The sequence below is a fragment of the Haemorhous mexicanus genome, chromosome 5 (assembly GCF_027477595.1).
Source record: "Haemorhous mexicanus isolate bHaeMex1 chromosome 5, bHaeMex1.pri, whole genome shotgun sequence".
Classification (NCBI taxonomy): domain Eukaryota; kingdom Metazoa; phylum Chordata; class Aves; order Passeriformes; family Fringillidae; genus Haemorhous; species Haemorhous mexicanus.
This window is the reverse complement of record NC_082345.1, coordinates 66,190,248-66,211,821: the sequence shown is the minus strand read 5'-3', so window position 1 is coordinate 66,211,821 and position 21,574 is coordinate 66,190,248. Positions and strand designations below refer to the sequence as shown.

The following is a 21,574-nucleotide window of genomic DNA, read 5'->3' as shown; positions in this document are numbered from 1 at the left end:
AATTTTTGTGACATATTACTTGATAGATTATTATTTCACATGGTTTTTTTTTATTAATTTTATTTTAAAAATGTCTTGATTCTATGTCCAGTTTTCATGTTTTAAATGTGTGTTCTAACCAATTTCTTACAGCCCATGTTTAGGCACTGTAATGGCATGCATACACTGTAATTATAATTGCAGCTGGTTTACTGTATTGCCTGAAATTTTGTTCACTTTAAGGACAAGTGATAAATCATTTTTTTATATATACATACTGAAGGGAAGAAAGAAGTTATTAGCAGCAAAGCTCCTTATTTTATATGTCATTTCACTTATGTAAAATCACAAAGCTATAACAAAAGAGATAGTTTTAGTTGACTTTCTTTCTTTTTTTTTCCCTGTTTGCAAGCTTTTATTACCTGACATTATCCCCTTTACAAACAGATGTAATTTTTTATGTGTGGTAGGCCATATTTAGCTTTTTTTTCTGAGGAGTCTATTGTGCCTTAAACTGCATGTCAGACTGTAATAATGATTAAACTAAAACTGCCTGGATTATTTTTCACAGAATTTGTGAGGGTGGCTTTAAACCTTAATTACCCCAAAGGTATTAGAGGGAACTTTTTTAATACACTTCTTTATCCAAGGGGACACAAGGAATTTTTTTTTTTTTTTTTATTAAAATGGATGTTTTGTCAACACGTAATGAAATGCTTTTTTAGCATTTTTAGGCATTTTTTAAATGCCTAAAATTTCCTTTGGTCTGCCTAAAGAGTGAATTTTAATTTCCTTTGGTCTGCCTAAAGAGTGAAATGGACCAGTATTATTAATAATTTTTTTGCTTTATGCTAAACAAAAGGACTTCCAGTTGTTTCACTAATGTGAATATCTTTTCCAAGTGTGGGAGATTTTATTTTGATTTTAAAATGTTCACCAAAGTTATATCTGTAATTCTAAGAACTTATTTTAAACTGAAGAGTCAAGATCAGACTTTTATTTGCTGCATGGTTTGGTTTCTTCCTGGTTTTGATTTCTTTCTCTACTTCTTGCCTCCAAACTAAAAGAATCCTTATTTTTTGCAGATTATCTGCAATATAGAGCAACTTTTTTACATTGACTCACTTTGGATGCTTCAGCACTTCTTGGGTAAAATAATTAGAAGTTGTGGGAAGTATCCTGTTTTAAAACAAAATCCAAATAAACATATTTGGCTGTAATTTCAGATTTTTAAAAATGTATTTATAATTATGCAGTAATATGTATTTGCAATAGAATCTGCTACAATAATTTTAAGTTTGTTTCAAGGGGTTTACTGAAGAAAATCTTGGAGTTGTGGAAACCTTTAACTGAAGCTCTTCTCTTTTATTTTCTGAGGGAGTTAATTATTTTCTAGTGTCATGTAATTGCTAAAACTGTAATTTTTTTACTTTAACATTTTACCTTCAATTCTGGAAACACAGCTTTTAAGGATAAAAAGGATAACTGTCATATCTTTCAAAATTAATACATTATATTAATTTCTTCAATAAGAAAAGCTGCAGAAAACCTTTTTCTCTTCCCTCCCGCCCCTTTTTTTTAAATATATAATCCATTTATTTTCTTGCAGTTCATTATAGAGTCTCATAAAGTTCTAGAATACATTTCAAGCCATCTCCTCTGTAGGTCTAACACCATTTTAGGTTGCATCACAGGCTCTGGGTCCTGTAGGGTCTCTAGGAAGCCCCCAGATAGATCTGAGGTTTTATTTCATTTTAACCACAGCTTCAGTGAAAGCAGCATTTCTGAACAGGCTGCATTGGATGTCTGTTGAGAAAGACTTCAAAATGAATCTTTAGACTGGTTGGTGGAGCCCAAACTGCATGAAAAGTTCTTGGAATTCTAGCCTAAGATTTGGAGAGGAGGTGTTCCTGTAGACACCACTACATGACAGCAATGACCAGGAGATTTCTTTTTGGCACTTTGTAAAAGAGGATGTAGATTTCCTACCAGCAAAATGCCATGGATATACTATTGCAATTTTTTGCGACACATAATTTTCTGTAGAGTCCATGTGTCTTGTTGCAGTGTAATCCCTTGTTGTTCTTAGAAGAACTAGATTGAAAATAGCATTGTTTCCTGAGATGAAAAGCCAACTACAGCTTCATTGATGTAATCCTTGGCATTTACGTGTTGAATCAATAGACTGTCTGTGAACTTGCTCTGCAGAGAAGCAAAATATGAGTGTAAGTTAGTGTTGGTGTGAGCTTGAATTTTGTCTGCAGATTTTCTGAAAGCCAATGTTTTCCCATGCTTTTCTTCTCTTGACACAGAAATTAGAGAGACTATCAACTTCAGATTTTGTGTGGTGAAATTTAGGAATTTATTAATAATACCCAATATGTAATGTTTCCCATTGGAATTGTTTTATACCCCGAGGTGGAAAACAGAGAACTTTTGAAATAAAAAGCCATTTAAAGACAGTGGAATAATCTCACTTCAGCAGACAATGCTATCAATGAAAGCATGGAAGAAAAATTAAGATTAGGAAAGAAAATAAAATAGTAAGAGTCAAAAATAAAACATTTATGACATAGTCCTAAATGTAATTTTTATATGACTTTCCTGATGTCTTTCTCAGTTGCTGAAACTTTTTTGCCTTGAAAAGAGAATTAAAGATGGTGAAAACTATAAAATCATATATTGATACTACACTACAGTTTTTCCTATACGCATATGGTCTTCCAAAGTCATTCTTTTATAATTTCAGCTTCAGGACTGCCTTACCAAATCGCTTCTTTGGTGAACAGAAGTAATAGTGAGTCTTTATTCCCTGTTTTGCACAGAATTACTGGATAAAGAACAAAAATAAAAATCTAGGATATTTACATTCTACCTTCAGTTTGCTGACCAAGTTTCCAGTATTACTTGGTGCCAAAAGTGTGCAGCAGTGGGAAGATTCAAATTCTTTGTGTCAAGAAGTTAATAAATAACTAAACTACTCACTTGAGAGCCAGCAACAAAGCAATTTGTTCTTGCCAACTGGAAGTGGTTAAATGATGAAAAATTGTCCTCTAAAGATCTGAGTGATCCATGAATCTAATTTGTGAACCATACAGCATTCAGTGTGTTGTAGCACTGGGTATCTCATATTTTCTATATTAAGAGTAGTGAGATATGTCCAATGTCAGTGTCAGTTTATTCATTATATAGGTAATATCTCCAGGCAGGGTAATGGACAACAAGATATGAATAACCTTACAAAAAATATCTAAGTCATTTGGGCAGGAAGTGTTTGTTTTCATTAACTTGTAAATATATCATGTTCCTGAAATGTTATTCTAAAAGGTGATCTAAAAAAATACTGTTCAGTCCAGTAGAGATAAATAGTAAAGCTATGGCAGCTTTGAAAATTTTAAACAAAGAAATAAAAATATAAAAGACAAGGAAAATATAGTAGTGAAAATAAAGAATCATTTTGTTTAAGTACATGAACAGAGTTGTGTCTGTTGATGACAGTGTTAAAAATCCTGTAGAATAATGATTTGATAGCAGGATAAACAAGAGCAGTGGAGAGGGGCTCAGGAAATAAACTCATGTCTAGATGAGAGTCAGTACAAGAGAGGGCCTAATAGAAATAGTATTTTATGAAACTGTAAACAAAAGCAATATAGCCAGTTCATTATGTCTGCATTGCTTTTCCTGCTCTCATTTTTCCTGGACAAAACCTTCTAGGGATGAGATTGCAGGGGAACTGCTCTAGTACAACCTGACATAAAGCACTGTGGTGAACAAAATGTGCAATTTTTTTTTTCTTTTTTTTTTTTTAACTAAACAGATTACTATGTGATGAAAGCACTTGTGTTAATATTTGTGGTTGCATCCTTTGCAGCTTCAAATGTTGCCTGCTAAAGAATCAGAGGGGCTTTTGAACCAATCACATTATTTACAGAACAGTTATTTTGTACATAGCTATTTACAAAGTGAAGAGGAACCAAAGAAAATAGAACCTTTGCCTCTTCTGACTTACTCAAAGGCTTCCACAAGCATTATGTGGTCTTTTCCTTACAACAATCAAGTGAATAAGCAATTAGCTTCAGTCTTTAATGATGAAAAGAATTTCCTCCTGTGTCTGTAGTGCCTTGAGGTCTGGCTTTGATATCCAGACACAGATGCTCAGCCAACTGACCTATGGATAGAAGAATGTCTTGATGGAAAAGTGGAAAAGTTCATTTTGAGGGAAAAGGATGAATTCATGTTAATAGCACTCACCTCAAAATGTCATTTAGCTCATCTGTAATATATTTCATGTTTGACTTTCTAAAAGGTCACAAAGGAGAATAAATGATGTCATTATTTATGGAGTGAGTAAAATGATCATTTGTAAAGATGAACTGCATTACCTTGTAATACGTCATCCTTTTTAGGGAAAGTAAGAATTGTTGTTGGCTTATCCACTTGAAAAATGATCACTGAAAGCATTCTTTCCTGTTGGTATTTATAAAAGAAAACTCTTCGTTTTGTAATTTAGATACATAAAATGTATTACCATAAACAGAACTGAAAAAATAAATTAAGATAATTTTTGGAGGTCAACGGCAATCACCTATTTTAAGCACACTGCTGAATATGAAGAAATATGACTTCTCCTTTACTTCAGTTATTCAAAATCACTAAAGATAATTAAAAAGACTTTGTTCATACTTGTCTCTATTTTATACAGAAATGCACTTTAATTTCTTTTATACAAAAAAGGTTCGGGCCCATTGCAGCAATTTATTTGGTGGAAAGCTACTCCAGTGACCCTAAATCTTCAAGGCTTTTTAATGGTTCAGTAATATCTAAACATGAAAAAAAATCCAACAACCCCACAAAAACCTGTATTCCTTAGGACATGCCCCAGTTTTCAGCAAGCTATAGAAGTGAGCATTGAATAGAATTTCTGACTGATTTTAGAATGGGAACGAGCAATCTTCTCCTTCTATGCTGTACTTGAATTACATGGTACAATGTTTCCACAGAGCTGCCAGGATCTGCTGTACACTCCAACAGCCAGACTCTCCTGTGATGTCTTTTCACAGATTTTATTTTCTCAGTGGGAGGTGAATAAAGCAATAAACATGTGTACAGCAAATACTTACCCCACTTAGCAAAGCCCGTGCCCAGCTGTATCTGCTGCCTGCTGGATGTCGTGGTGCATAAATCCCCTAATTGCCCAGTGAAAGTCACATGTCTGTGACAGAAACAGCTCATGAAGGCCTTTTATGAGCTCTGGAGTTTTTCCAATGTTATCTGTATTTTTCTAGCTGTATTTTGAGTGACTTATGCAGCCTCCCACAGAAGAAGCATTAAATGAATGAAGTTAAGCATGAGCATGGGAAATTGTGCATGCAACAGAGAGCAAGCAAAGATCAGAGTTTGTCATGTTTCAAAGAGAATAAATAAAGAACTGGTGGTTTACTTCAAAATGTATCTTGCAATAGTAGAGATTATTGCTACATAGATTTATTCTCTACTTTCAAACTAACATAATAACTTTTCTTTCTCTTACAGAATAATGATATAATCTATTACAATGCAAAAGACGATCAGAATGATGTAAGTAATATGTTTCATTTAATTTCATTGCCTGTAATCTCAGAAAATTAGGGGAATGAAAATATTAAGGAAACTCTAAGACTATCATTTAAAGATTGGGCAGAGGCAAGAAACTAAAAAAATCAAGAAACTAAAAAACAGCTTTAAAAGTTTCCTCAAGAGCCAGACCATATTTTATGTTTTAATTCTCCAAGTCTGTCTCCTTTCATACAGTTTGAATTACTGGTCATGCAGAAAATGTGCTGGGACATTGAAGATCCTGACAGCAGTATAATTCACTTTTTGAAATGTTATAAAATCATAATTATAGAATTGGAGAATCAAAATGATAAATGTAAATAATTCAGTTCATTCTGCAGGAACCATTTTCTGGTCTTATTTTCCAAGATCAGATGATGTTGTTCTGTATTCTTTGCAATAAATCTTTTACGTGAGGAGGAAGAAGAAGAAGATATGAAATGTTAGTGAATAATTATTTCATTCACATTGTGATCATTTATGTGACTGTAATAAGGTTTGGGAAAACTGAAAATCCAATCACAAGATTTAGACTAAATGTATGATACTTCAATTCCTGGTTTACTAAAACTCATACTTTAAAAAGGTTGAAGTCTCCTATGTACCATTAACTATTAAAAATATTTATGTGTTCTGGAGACAATATAAGCTGCCCTCACCTTCACTGGAGATAATACAACTGCTTGTCTTCATTATAGATTTAATTTATAAGACCATAGAAAAATGTTGTAAATGTATTAATCAGAATTGCCAGCATGCTTCATTTGCACTTTTTAATCAAGTATACTTTAGAGATTGATGGCATCACTTTTTAATGGATGCTTCTGCTGTAAGGCAATTAAAGAAGGTACATAGATCATGTCAAGCAGAATATTTTATATGGTTATATAGAAATATGAGTACTTCATTTCAGATACCACAAACCACTGTCCTGAGTTTTAAAGTTTGCATGATTTAAGTAAAATTCATTAGAAGTAACCTAATTTTGAAATGTATTATTCTATTCTCAATAAATTCCCTGGATGGCAGGTGCCAACCTTCTCTGAAAAAAAACCACAAAGCTTAAATATTGGATTTTTAATCTCAGTATACTAGATAGTAATTGTAGATTTTGGTATGAAGTAAAAACTGTGGTGTATCTGTTATGATCAACTAGTACTGGGAAAGGTCTTCAGATTGCTACTTTTACAACCAAAATACAAATCTGTTAGGCAAGACAGGAAAAGAAATACTATTTCAGAGTTTAGTCTTTGTTTTTTTTATTTTCTTCAGGACATTTATTTTCCTTCAATAAAAAAGTACACACACACACACACACACACACACTAAAACAAACAAAGTTTGTTAGACCAGGTATACTATATTATTTCTGTTTCAGTTTTATTCCTTTTTTTTATATCTTTCTGAACATTAATTAGAATGAAGTTTATAATAATGTTTATTGTTGAGATGTGATAAAGACACAATGGTCAGTGATCTGATTGTGGGTTTTTTTTTGAGAAGACCTTCATCTAGATCTCAACTGTGTATGTAAACACCACAGATTCTTCCCTTCTCCTGACTGAAAAAAATGCTTGAGACAGCTTTTTTTTTTAAATATTCAGAAATTTTAATGAAGTCGTGTCTGAAGCACTGGTTAGTAAAACTGTGTTTACAATCCATTCCTTTCTGTGTCTAACAAGTCCACACTTTTTTCCTCTTCCGTGCTGTAAGCCTTCATTTATTCACAGGAAATGATATTATGTTTATCTTTGAGCACAATCAAGAATACTTAGTAGCATAAATTAATTTTTTAAAATTAGACATCTAAACTAATCACTGTGAGTATTCCTAGGGAGCTGTTTAGTTTGTTTTGAGACAGATGTCTAAGGTTATCTGAACTGAATCATTTCTAGGTGTGTGTTTCTCTGTAACCAGGTCCCTGTAACAGATCCTTTTAGATCTTAACTTTTGGATGCTGAAGAATTAGAAGAAATCAATCTCCCAGGTCTTGCCTGCTAGTTTTTATTTTTCTCCACTCATCCTTGGGCTGTTACAGCCTTTTCAAAAGAGCAGTCCTCCTAAATTCTGTGTATGTTTCTGGTGTATGTTTATATGCTGCAGGACAGTTTCCTTTCCTTCTTCCCATTCCCATACCACATTCAGGAGAGCCTTCCCTCATTTTTCATCTGCTGTCTATATTGGCCTTTTCCAGTCTAATGACTGGGCTTGTTTGTACTTAAAAAAAAAAAAAATAGAGAAGCCCATGAAGGCCAATCATTCTCTGGCCTTTGGATTTCTCAGTGTCTCAAATAAAACAATCAATTTGTAACCCTGTAGTCCATCAATCAGTAAAAGACCTTTTGTACTCTTTATCTTACAGCAGTTATTATATTCTGCTTGCTTATTTCCCCCTCCCCCCCAGTGCTCCATGTAATGTGTGAGCACTTGATGATAATGAATGAGTTTTATCCTCACAACAAGGTAGGAGGTATTATAATCCCATTTTTTATATCTTATAGGAAGATAATGGCCAAACTTGTAATTTAGTATAGTATAGATCTCTCAGGTTTTCATTCACTGTCCTTTCCCCAAGAACCCCTTCAGTTTGATATATTGCAGCCTGTTTGTGCACTTTAATTTGCAGGTGTCAACAGCTTGTTGGATTTGGACAAATGCTGCAGTGCTTTCACTGGACAGCTGACTAGTCCCACATTAAGCTGCTCTTTCCCATTAGTTTTCATATAGCTTTGCCTGTTTTCTCATCTTGTCCTTTGTACCCCCACCTTATTGATAGTAATTTTGCTTCACTGCTCCATTCTTTCCTCTTCTTTATTTTGGTTTCCATTTTATTTACAATAACTCCATGTCTAGTTTATTCCTAAAACTATTTTTTTTCTGTTTCCTTGTATTCAAGTAATCCACAACTTGACTGTACACTGAAATGCTCAATTGCTTATTTTTCATATATCCTGAATTCCTTTCCTAATGTTTCTCTCATTTATTCTGCATCTTGCTCCTTTTCCAAATGTTTTAGTTTCATTTCTTGTTGCTGTTTTATAAACTTGTTCCTGGACACGCTACAACAGCCTAACAAAATGATTTTTTTAATGATTTGATGGTTAGAACTAAGTAAAACAAATAAAGAAATGTCTATATGAAACCAGCCACACATCATTGGCAGTCTCCAGTTCCCTGTAATCCCTGGGCATTAATTGGGGGCAGCCAGTTGTGTCTCCTGGCAGGAGTTGTGTCCCTAGTTAGCACAAGTGATTTATTGGGCACTGCCTTCATGCAGTGTCACACTGGCTTGCAGTCATGGCTAACAGAGCTGTGCTCTTTGTGCAATTATTGATCACACACTAAGTGACAGTAGCATGTTTTCTTTTCTTTTACTGAACTAACTTGGAGGCTCTAAAATTATGGGTCCCTTTGGAGAGTAAATACCTGAACAAAGTGTGAATTCAGAATGTGACTAGGAGTCCATGTGGGGGTTCCACCAGAGGGAAAAATCCAGAACATTCCCATGGTTGATTTTAAAACAAATACATTTGTTTATTGCTTTATAATAAAGAAGGAAGAAATATTTTAAAACAATAAGCTGTCTGTGCCATATGGTTTAGGGATTTTTCCTAATTCAGTGATGCCTTGTTATTTTGGAATAATTTGTGAAACATTAGCTCATTTTGAGCTTAAACTGCAACATAAATACAGCTATCAAGTTGGGGCTTTATAAATACTGATAAAATTTGCATCTACATCAAATGGAAAACTATGGTAAAAATATGAAAGGATAATTGGTTTTGAATGTAAGTTCTTCAGAAAAATAAAGAAAGGTATGTTTTAACAAACATTTTAGAAAACAAAACAATTTCCACCCCTCAACTTTTTCTTTTTTTTTTTTAATTTTTAAATATTAAGTGAAGAATAAATATTGGGCAGAAGTAAGCAGAGACCAGAATGTTTATCTGAAAGGCATGCTCTTTGTGGGTCTGCTTCTTCCCAAGAAGAGACTTAGATATTTAAAAGGCATTGACAGTGGCTTTGGAAGTTTATTGAGTCTCTACCTATAGCCAAATCCTGCCTTTTCTACTGCATTATGGTATCAAGGTTGAAACATCTGTTTATGTGTCCGCCTATGACTAATTCTGTAAAAAGAAGTCTATTAGTGAAATATCCCAGGTTTACTTGTAAACAAGTCTGAACCTACCATGGATTTGATCAGGGAAATGCTGTTTAGTTTTTTTGCCTCCCTCCAGCCACAAGAATTTGGGAATTTCCTGCCTTTTCTACTTATAACATGCATTGAATATGGCAGAATAATTTAATTTCTACAAGTATGATATTTCTGTGTTTTATAGCTGGACATCAGAAAATAAAAATGTCCTCTGTAGGCCAGTGTTTCAGGAGCTCTGTGTTGGGTGAGGTGGAGCCCTTGAGGGGGAGATGGCAGCTGAGTATGGTCAGCTTGGAAGAGGATCAGGAGCTGAGTTGGGCAAATGGGGGACTCTGTTGTCCAGTCTCAAGGGTGGAAGGTAGTAAAAGACTTCTAGAGACTGAGAGAGTGATGCCAGATTTCTGCAAGTCCAGCAGCTGCCAGTTGTTGGATAGAAAATTGAGACTGATTGTAATGACTGGCCCTGACACTACAGAGAAAGCTGGGACAGGGACTGCTTTTGCTTCTTATCCAACTGATACAGATTTTCTCTGGCTTTTCAATGTATTTTAACCTGATTCTGACAAGATAAAACCTTTATAAAGCTCCCTTTTATCTGCATGTGTAAGAGTAGTTGTGTCTCAGTGCTTTCACTGTGTCTGGATGCCAACATGCAAATAACCAAATCAATGTCCTACCACCTGGATTTAGCTAAAGGTGGACTTCAGAGCATCAGGTTTTTTCTGAGATAAAGCTCCTAACATTCCAGGATTTCATAGACAGTGAAGGACAGGCATTTCCAGTAAGAAATCTGTCTCAAATCATTTAGGATGAGCTTAAGGGCTAAGCTGTAGAGGTTGTAGTTTCCTTTTGCAATAAGGCAGCCCAGCAAGAGTAACCAGCTAACTTCCTTATCTCCCTTAGGTCTCTTATTCCCTCTGCTTTCAACCAATTGCATGACAACCAATATGGTTTGACATTACTGTCACAGCTATGATGTGTTGTATTTCTTTTCATCTTCTCTTTGTCTTTTACTGCTTCAATACCAAAGAAATTTGTAAAATGAGTCATAAAGAATTTCTGCTATTCTCATTTATGATGAGTAAATGGGCAAAGTCTATGTCATAGAGATTGGAAAATCAAGTTAGATAACACTATAGTATTTGTGATTTGCACACCCCTGCAAGAGGGTGCCAACAAGTAGGTGTTGTACACATAGCATATCTCTTTAGAAATATGCAACATATTCATAGGTTTTATAACTTACTGTGTTCCAGATAGCATAGAACATATTTTGGTACATATGTTGAAATAGTTTAATTTGAATTAGCATGTTTTAAAATGAACTGCCATGAAAAGGTAGATCCATATTTTGTCTTTTTTTAAGTGTATTTAATTTACTTGTACTCCAGAGTGTTGCTTCTTGTGCATTGTGGTGTATAATAAAAATAGTATTTATGGCCAAAATACACACTTCTTTCTGTAGGGAAGGCTCTGTTATAGAAATGAATTCTGTTACAAGAGAATGCACAGTATTTTATGTTTCATATATGGGAAGGAGTGAGTAAGCAGGAAAACCATATTTTTATGGTTTTATCTTTGGTCTGTTGCTCTCCATTGAACTTGGAGAATGTTCAGGTTGTTCATTCTCCAACTTTCATCTGTTCATTCTTTATATACAAGAGGACTTACTAATATTAGTAATTTCATGGTATTTTTTCCTCCAGATTTTTTAGGAAAATTTGAGTGTCCTTGCTGAACTCCTTTCTCTCTCACATCAGAAATCCTGTGTTATCTGACAGAGTGGAAACCATTGGAACTGATAGTGAGGGCATGATTGACTTTGTCTGCTTTAGGACCAAGATTTTTATTCATTTTTTAAAGGGGAATGTGTTCCTTTCCCAGTGTACCAAGTATCACTGGGAAACATTCAGGCCTTTCCATTCCAAGGTCTTACAGGTAAGCTTGAGTACAGCCCACAGGGGAAAAAAGGGATTCCTTTGAGCTTCCCATTGCAATTATAGTGATCTACTGCCACAGGAAGCAGAGGTTCTTACTTTTTTTTTTTCTTTTCTTTCCTTTTTTTTTCCTAGTATTATGATTAAAAAAGTAGGTGTCAGGTTTATATTCCTTTATTCAAATTTGTGCAAGTCTTCCCTTCTCCCAAATGAATATATGTTCAAGCTTGAAATGAAAAACACATGATAATAAAATAAATGACTGCCCCAAAGCTATCTCCTACCTATCTGTGAAGCAGAGTTATGAAATAATAATGGCAAGAGTGATAACTGTAGTTGCCAGTGTCCTAAAAAAGATGAGACTGTTCTTAATGTGGAGAGTCCTACCTTGAAGGTAAATTTGCACAAAAGAGCAGTGCTTGAAGTCTCCCCATGGAGGCTGAGTTTATGCCACATCAAAGATCAGAATTCAGCCCTAAAGCTGGTGGTTCATCAGTTTAATTGAAGATTTCTTGCTTCAGGATATTTCCTACTGATATCAAATGCATGAGTGACAGCAATTGCAGTGAATGCAGTGTAATTGTTTATTGGTAAATAAAAACAGGACCAAAAGCTGAACTTGTCACAGGATGTTTATAGCATTTGAGGCAATGATTTTCAGCAAGCACTTTATTGCCAGATCCCAGAGTTGTATGAGTGTTGTGATGTGTTGCTTTGAAATGTGTGGTCACATTGAGACTTGTAAGTTGTACAAAACAAAACAAATGACTCAATCTGGAGTTTTTGTTTTCATATCTGATCCAAGGTGGAGGTAGGCTTTGGAAATTCCAAGTCAGATTAATATTCAAATGGAGTCCTCTGTGGTGATGTTATGTGTAGTGAGGTGATGAAATGCAGGTCCTGTTCCTGCCCTGCCCCTGACTGCAAACAGGAGCATTTCTGAACCAGCTGATGGATTCTGCAAAGGGCCAGATCACATTCCCTGGCCCTTCCACCAAGCCATTCTCAACATGTTCTGGCCCTTTTGATTTTTGGAGAATAGGTGGGGGAAAAAAAAGCAGATTTGAAAAGGCAATCATATATATTATCATTGAGTGGAAATCTTCCTGAAGGAGACAATCATATCTATTATCATTGAGTGGAAATCTTCCAGAGTTTTTAGTGTTGGTGTGTAAAACAGGGTGCTAAAGGTATTTTGGCAGCTGTCTTTATGGTGTTTATTGAAAATAAATTTTAATCTAGTGGGAAATCACATTGCCCAGACCTAAAAACCTTGGAACTCAAACTTCAGCTCACCTTCTACATAAGTATTTTAATTTCCTGGCATTTTAAAAACTCTTTCAAGATCTACAGGTTGACCTGTGTCTTCTTCCTTTTGGTTGTACTTTCTTTTTCTTTGTTTTTTTATTGGCTTTCTTCTGATATGATTCTTTACTTGGCCAGATTTTCTTACTAAGCTTCCTTTAGTTTCTGGGAATTATATTCTTCTGCATTATTACACTGTTAGGGTTTCACCATACTAACATTTTAAAAAGTCATATAAATAGTCTTACTCAGTGTTATGGGATCTTACTTCAGTTGTGGTATGGTGTTTAGTCTGCAGGGAAAGTCAGTGGTCCATAGGTCAGTGCATGGTTTAGTGTTACCTACTGCCTTTGGCTAGATGCAGCTGTCATTTAATTAGTGAAAAGCTGCATTAAACTTTTGTGATCATGAATTGTGATGTTTATATAGTATTTTAAGCCCCATTAGTGGAGAAAAAATAGATTAGGAGTGCTTCTGGAGGGCATGTAGTCCAGCCTTCTTCTCAAAGCAGGTTTGTGCTGGTAATTATGCTGGTATTGACACAGAAGAAGGTACAAATTAAGAAGAAGGAGTAATAACAAAATATTCTGCTGCAGGATGTACAAAATCTAACCTAGCCAGAATGACTGAAGATAAGAATGAACTGTGAAACAGGATCAGTTGATGGCTTAGCAAAGCATGGCAAAGACAACTGCATCAGATGAAAAAATCTAATTAATTTAAGGTTCACATTCAGTTGGTATTATAAATAATTCCCAATGAAGCATTATGGTGATTTAACAATTCTTGTTCTCCAGGGATATGATCTTTAATCAGATGTGGGGATAGTAAAAGGTAGACAGGGTAATTTATACCAATAAGAGAAGAACAGTTCCTAGTCTGAAATTTAATTGGGTGATTTATGAAAAATCTAAATTCTCTAGAGTGCATTTTGGTTTTGAAATTTAGATGACTAGGTATTTTAGAGGACTTTTGTCAACAATGGATTTTTTATTTTATTTTATTACATATGTTTGAGTATACTCATGGGATGTGGAAGATCAGTGAAGGAGGCTCTGAAATTTAAAGGACTTTTTTTTGTTGTTTGACTAATAATTAACTAGGTTTTTCTGAACTTTTAGTAGCATTTCCATCAGTTAAAGGGAGATTTGCTTTTCTTCTAGTATGTTCTTGTATTCCCACAGTTGTCTAATGATAATTTTTTATGCAGTCAAGCCACTGTTACAGTCAGTGCTGAAGTAGGCAGATCTGAGCAGCTCCTGATTATTTAAGGGCAGGCAGGAAGATCACTCTTGGTGAACACCTCGGTCACAAAGCCCTGAGTTTTCCCCGACCATCACCCCATGTGGAAGAGGACCAGGGTGGGACACTCAGGTGGGATTACATGTCATGATCCCCAGTCTCATGACCAGGATATATAACCCAGGAGGGATATGGAGCTGTTGCCTGAACCTTCAGGAATGGAAGGGATGGAGTTAGAGACCACTGGGGTAGTCAGAAATGTGTGTGTCCGTGGGAGCAGATGAGATGGATCCAGGGGTGCTGATGCCATTGTGAGGCACCTCTCCATCATCCCTGAAACACTGTGGGGATTGGAGAGGTTTTCAATGACCTCAGGGTGGGGAAGTCACATTTATCTTTAGGAAGATAAATAAGTCTTACATTTCTTATGTGCTTAAATATTTAAATATGCATTTCATTTTACCTGTCATTGTAGCTCCAGAGAAAATAGGACAGGACAGAAATGATTTTTTGCATACTAATATTGCTACAGCAGACTCTGTGTAGATTTGTAGTGAAGGTCACATGCAATCTGTAATAATTTAAAAAAGAAATTTTCATCAATTCCTTTATTACTATCTTTTAATCTTAAGGGTTTTTTTTTTCCTTAGCTTATTGAAAAATGATACCTTATAAATGTTTCCTTTATGTCAGAAATTAAGAAAATTTTAGAAATATATAATTACCTGAATTTTGGTATTTAAGGCACCCCCATAGATTTCAACTTTTTTAAACAGAAGACTTCCAGAAGCTTGGATTTCTATGTTGAAAATCTTTCCACCTGAAGAAATTGGGAAAACCCATATGTTTTCATCTGTTTCTCTAGAATATAATTAATTGAAGTGTCACAATATTTTCACAGGATCATAAAATAGTTTTGATTGGAAGGAACTTTTAAAGTTCATCTACTCCAAGCCCATTCATTAAGCAGGGACATCATCAACGAGATCAGATTGCTCAGAGACCAAACCAACCTGACCTTGAATATTTCCATAGATGGAGGCATCCACCACTTCTCTGGGCAACATTTCCCAGTGTTTTCCCACCCTCAATACTTCTTCCTTATATCAAGTCTGAATCTACCCTCTTTCAGTTGTAAACTACAACTGAATCTTGGTCTTGTATCAAGAGACCCTGCTAAAAACAGCCTGTCCCCATATTTCAAGTTCATTACATTTGATCAATTAATTTCATCAAGGATTTATTAATTTATGGAACCAAAATCATGAAGCATTGAATTCTGTGAATAGACCAAAATACAAATAAAAAGAAAAAAACTATTATGTTTGAGACATATAATAATTTTTTGCCTATCTAAAAGTTCTCATCAGAAGTTGTGAACCATAAAAGTCAGATAAATGAATGCATAACTTCCCCCCATGGTTTTGTACCATCCATAAAATATCATATGGTCTTGTGTACAGTAGACAGGAACAAGCCTGTAAGTAGCTGTATAGAAATTATCAAAGAGAAAAGATATCTGTATTATAAACTAGCCTAAGAGGCAAATAAATACTTTTAAATTATTTTGACTTTGTATTTGGTACATACTGACATTACTTAGTTGGCAGAATTCTGGAATTTAAATTACTTCTAGAAGAGAATTTACCTTTTTTTTTAATCATCAATACTCAATGCAGAGTTCCATTTGCTTTATCATTGACTTAGAGTAACCAACTGATCCATTAGAAGCATATGGAAACATTGAAAACTCTGAAAGCAACTCTTACCTGTATTAAATACAATGGCCCTTGAGGATGACACACTGACAAGCAAATATAAATTATTTACTTACTAAATTCCCTCTTAATTCCCTTTCTGAAGCTACCCAGACCCTACTTATATTTGAAAAAAAGAAAAAGTTTCATATGTTTATATATGTGAATATGCATGTTTATATAGTCTTATGTTTAACACCTCCCTGTTGTATAACAGAAAAATATTTTGGTTCTTCTGAGCCAGCTGTTTTCTTGTTTTAATTGGAAGTCCTTGAATTATTTTGTCCCTAAGAGTAGGCAGAAGGATGTCACTTAAAATCATCCTGTTGCAAAGGGAAGACCAGAGTCCCCCACTGACACAGAGTGAAAACAAAATAAACTCTTCACAGGTCCATCACAACCACCTGAATGCTCTCAGCAGTTCTCCACAGCTGGAAAATCACAGCTAGTGAAAAGGAAATAAAAAATGTTATCAGAAGGCAATGCTCTCATTACATTATCTGAAATGCAGTAAAAGTGCTGTGGCTGTTAGAAATGCATTTCAGCTGCTCTTCAGAATTAACTCCTAGTCCTTAGGAGAGCTGTCCCCAGCCCTTGCTTGCTGCAGGCATTTGCTGAGCTGTGTGCTTCGAGCAATGGCCCATTTTTCTCTCTCTGTTAGGTCCAGCTTTAACTTTTTAATGGGGCCACAAGCATTTTCAGAGGGGCTTTGGATGTGGTTCTACTGGATTATTTTCCTCAGGGAGGAAAAAAACCCAGGAAAACAGCAAAACTAACTAAAACAGAAAAGGAATAAAAGAGTACAGAACTGAGCATAGGAGAAATTCTGTGCTTATTTTGTATGTGACAGTTTCATTTGTACAGAGTAGATCTGGGAGATGATTAAAAAAAGCGAGCCCCAATTGTATAAAAATTTACATTTAGAAATTTCAGCAGATATTCAGAAATTCAGAAATAAAAATCAGGCTAAAAGGTAGAGATGAAAATATAAAACTTCCAGAATTCTGCAAGGTAAGACAGGAAGGAATCACTGAGGAAGAAATTTGGGTGTTTATTATTTACAACAATTATAATTCCATCTCTACAATCATTCTTTAAAATGATGGTGGTGGGAAAGTGAGGTTTTGTGCAGAACACAGTCCCTGGATATGAAGGCAATGGAAAATACTAGCAACCAATTCCTTTCTGTTTTACATAAATATGAAAGCAGGCAGGTGTCATTATTAATGACTGAATATCAGTTCAGGAATTGAAAGAAATCTACTTTTCTTCTTTCATCTTGATGCTAAATCTGTTATGATGCTTTGAGCAACTTCTAAATTGTTCCTGAAAAGAATCTGCTTTCCAAAATCAAGTGAAGACTGCTTCACTTGGGTGGTGAGTTTTTTTGTGTTTCACTGATGTTTTGGGGTCTTTTTTTGTAAATAGTGCCAGCTTTCTGGTTGTGAGTTTTCAACATGTGCAAAAAGCAAAAATATTTTTTATACTAATGGAAAAGCCTTCTCATTTCCACAATAACCAGTATTTTTCAAATAAACAAAAATATATTAATAGAGATAGAAAATCCATTTATCTTCTTACAGCTGTGATGATGGAAAGTAACTGAATGCTGTGGAAAGGAATCAGGATAAGTTTGGCTGCTGTGAAATGGGCAGCTAGACTATGTCACAATTCCTTGAAATGATCTTTATCAATTTTGTTTTAATGGATGTTTTTTTAGACAAATTTTTCAGTAAAACTTCTTGGCAAAAAGCTTCCAGTTAACTCATGTAAATACAATAATTTAAGTTCAGAAAGCCCTCTAGAGAGAAGTTGCATTGTTTCTGCTGTGTACTTGGCTTATAAAAAAGATGCAGAAGGTACCCTCCAGTTTATTGGACATCATGCCAAGAAAGATTTAGAAATAATCACAAAGATTAGCTGCAAAAAACAAAAAAAACTCATTACTTGTGTTTTAGCTTCTATATCAATTTCTGTTTATCCTGATGGTGAATGACAGACACATAAAAAACCCCAACTTATTTATTAACAACAACCAAAAAAAAAGCTTTAAAATGGCACAAATGTGAACTGAAAAGAGAAATTAATTTTATCTTCCTCTTAAGGGAGGAAGAAATTGGTCTGGAAATTCATTGCAGCGAAATGAGTGAGTTATTTTGCTGACTGTCAGTGGTAGGTAACAATGTAATGCAGTAAGTGAAGGCCAGGTTTGAATAGATAGAAAATTAATCTTCAGCCACTGTCTCCTGTGGGATTTTTCTGTGCCAGTATTGATTGCATTTCAGCTCCTGACTTGAGAGAGAAATTGGCTGGAGTTGGGTTTTAATTATATTCACATGCTGGATCACTTTCCATCAAAATAGGTGTTTTGCTCATTTTTCCTTTTCTGAGAACAAAGTTTAACTGGGTATAAAACTGTACCAACTGACACCACAATCTGTCAGGCTTTTCATTGAAATGCAAGATTAAAATTATTAATAACATTTAGGTTTTCCTTTTTAATAATTTCTTTTTTTTCCTTTTTCTTTTTTTTTTTTTTTTTCAGATTTAAGCTACTTGAAATTCAAAAGTAAATGCAAATTAAAACCAAATAGATTTATTTTCTATAGAAGAATCCACTATAGTATAAATATCTTGTAAGGAGTTCAGAACTAATTTTCCAGAAATGATTCTGATACTTTCCTGTTGTGTACAGAACTAGTTCAGACACCTTTAGATTTAGAACAAATTGTTCCTAGGTGAGAGTAACTTAGGAATTTTTACAGGATTTTGTTATTTCTTGTCTTTGGCTTTTGGGCAGACTGATGTATTGTTTCACTGTCAGAGCTGTGCTTCACAAAATATTTCCACAGGTCAACAAGAGCAGTGTGAAAGCACCTACATTACTTTATGCAGTTTTAAATCCATTGCATGCATTAATGAAGTTGAAAAGAGTTTTTAGATTAATTTTTTTGATTGGGTATCATGTAATATTGGTAGGAATAAAAACAGAGTCAGTCACAGTCTTTTTCAGGGGGACCTGTGTGTGTGCTATTAGAAATGTGAGAAGTAGAACTTTTTTTTTTTTTTTTTTTTTTTTTAAATTTTTTGGCATTCAGGTCATAATTAATTGAGTGGTTTCAATTTCAACAAAGTTTAATCAGATTTTGGCAGTAGACATGAAGCTTCTTTCATAGCATATGAGTGAATGGAAGGACTGAAAGAAAGGTTGTAGTTATTAATTGGAACGAAATTGCAATAACAATGAGAAGAAACATGATCATTTTATGTTGTGATGCCTCAGGAATTTCAAGCAAAAATCTAAATATATTGTAATACAAAAACTTTAGTGCAAGACCTGCTAAGATGGACTGGATGGAAAAATGAGTGATTATTGGGATTGCTTTCTGTTGGGCCAGAAGCTGAACTTTGATGAACTTTGGCTAGTCAGTCCATTCCAGCTCAGGATATTCCTTGATTCTATGCTCAAGGAATATCCTCTCTCTTTTACCATACCCATTCCCTCCCATAAATTTATTGTGGAAATTTAGTTGAAATAAATATTTTGCCATTCAATCATTCACATATTTTAGTGTGGTTATGTGGCCTCATGGTCCCCAATTATTTTCTGAAGTGTACTGTGAAAGTCTTGAGGGTTTGTAGTCATTGCTACTAATTTTTAGAAATAGGATTGTTAGAATGTTTTTTTTAATCAAATGACTTCCCAACAGAAGGGAGATTTTGCCACATGAATGATTGACTATTGGGATTGCATTTGCATAATTAGACAAACTCATTACTTGGAGCAACTTGAAGCTAAAAGATAACTTATGAAAAGAACTCCAGAATTTGTGTAATATTTTGCATGCCAGTTTTGGGCCATGGAAAAAAAACAATGGGATAATATAGAAGCAGAAAAACACCCAAGCAAACAACACAACAAAAAACTATGAAAAATTGAACCAAATTACATTGTCTGAAGCTGTCATAATGCTGTGTCATTTCAAATCACATGATGCATAAACTGTTACTGATCCTGGCTTTAGTCTGCACCCTTCCAAGTAAGTTATAATCGTTGTGAGCCTTGTCTGGCTTCTGGCTGCCCACAAAGCTGTCACATTCTCCTGTACCATCACCCTCCTGCAGCAGTGGAGGGGTGAGAAAAAAAAGACCATAAGACTCATGGATTGAGATAAAGACAGTTTAATTAAGAAAAGCAAAATCCAAATATTGAAGCAATGGAAATAAAAAGATTAATTTGTTACTTTCTCCCAGCAGGAAATATCCAAACACTTTCTGGGAAGTAGGTTCTGAGAACACACAGCAGTTGCTCCACAAATACTCCACCTTCATGATGAATGTCCCCTCTCTCCTCATTTCTCTGAGCTTGTAGTATTGAGCATAACATCATTAGAAGGGGATATCTCTGATCATCTTGGGTCACCTCTGCTGGCTATGCCCCCTCCCAAACTCTTAATCATTCACAGAATGCAGTTAAATACTTTACAGGAAATTGACCTTGTCAGCCTAGGATGTAGTAGCCATGCTGCATAAAAATACTCAAAATGAGTATCCATCTTCTTTTCTTCTGGAAGTTTAGCAGACTTGTGAGATTCATCTCACCTAATTCTAGGCAGCTGTATTGCTGACTTCCACATCTAGGTGATTTGCTCTAGAGCTACTTCTACAATCAATCAAAAGTAGGAGGCACTTCTAAAGCATGATTCATGTCATGGGAAAATAGGTGTCTAATTAGGATAAGATGAATTGCACTCTAAACATCCCCATTGCTCTTCATTCACCATGAAGGCAGCCTGCAGTGATGAGCACAGCACTGCTGGGTTGTCGAAATCGGTGGCTCTCACTGGTTAGATGAGTTCTGCCCTTTGTATTTCCAAAGAAAACCAGTTCTTTAGAAACCACCCAGGTTTTTATGCTTACTTCAGGCAGCATTTGAACCTATACTGAGAATGGTATATACTTGTTCTGTAACATTGAGATGAAGCAGATGAGAGAACACAGGCAGTTTCATTACATGGCATTGTGGATAAGCTAAAGTTGATCTGTCTATACTTAGATAATAGAGAAATAGATAGATAGATAGATAGATAAGAAATAAATAGATACATAAAAAGATAAATAGAGGATAATAAACAGAGTGGCCTCAGCACACACATGCCAACTGACCATCAGGTGCTCTATTGTCAGCACTATTTATCAAGCATAGCACATTTTCAAAACCTGATGATTCTATAGCATTAAAAATACCATTTTAATTGCTTCCAATAGCTGGCCTGAGTAATCATTCAGTATCAAAGTTGCTGTATTACTGCTTTAAGTGGCACTCAACCCATGGCATGGAGCCTCTTGTTCCAGCTGCAGCAGGGACAGCTGAAGACCCTCCCACATCCTTTTTGGCCTTCATTACGTCCTTGGTTCCACACTTCAAAAAAATCTCAGCTTTTCAAAATGGTTAAGAACTGGTACAAACTGAGTGAGTGAACTGGAAGGAATCAAGAAATGTGTATCAGGGTGCAGACAGGTGAGAAAAAATAGGAACCCAAGGCAGACGGGTGATGGTGAGCACCTGAGTATTTAGGGACCATTCTCCTTGGACAGATGTA

At 35.0% G+C, this 21,574-nt stretch overlaps 1 protein-coding gene across 2 annotated transcripts in view; it reads left to right on the top strand.

Annotated features, from left to right (window-relative positions):
• The window catches only part of CACNA2D1 (calcium voltage-gated channel auxiliary subunit alpha2delta 1), a 358,692-nt gene that overhangs the window by 185,980 nt on the left and 151,138 nt on the right, over positions 1–21,574 (top strand). For both annotated transcript variants that reach the window (XM_059847448.1, XM_059847449.1), the window contains exon 5: positions 5,512–5,556. In XM_059847448.1, the coding sequence (XP_059703431.1) occupies positions 5,512–5,556 (45 nt within the window). The remainder of the gene's footprint in view (positions 1–5,511; positions 5,557–21,574) is intronic.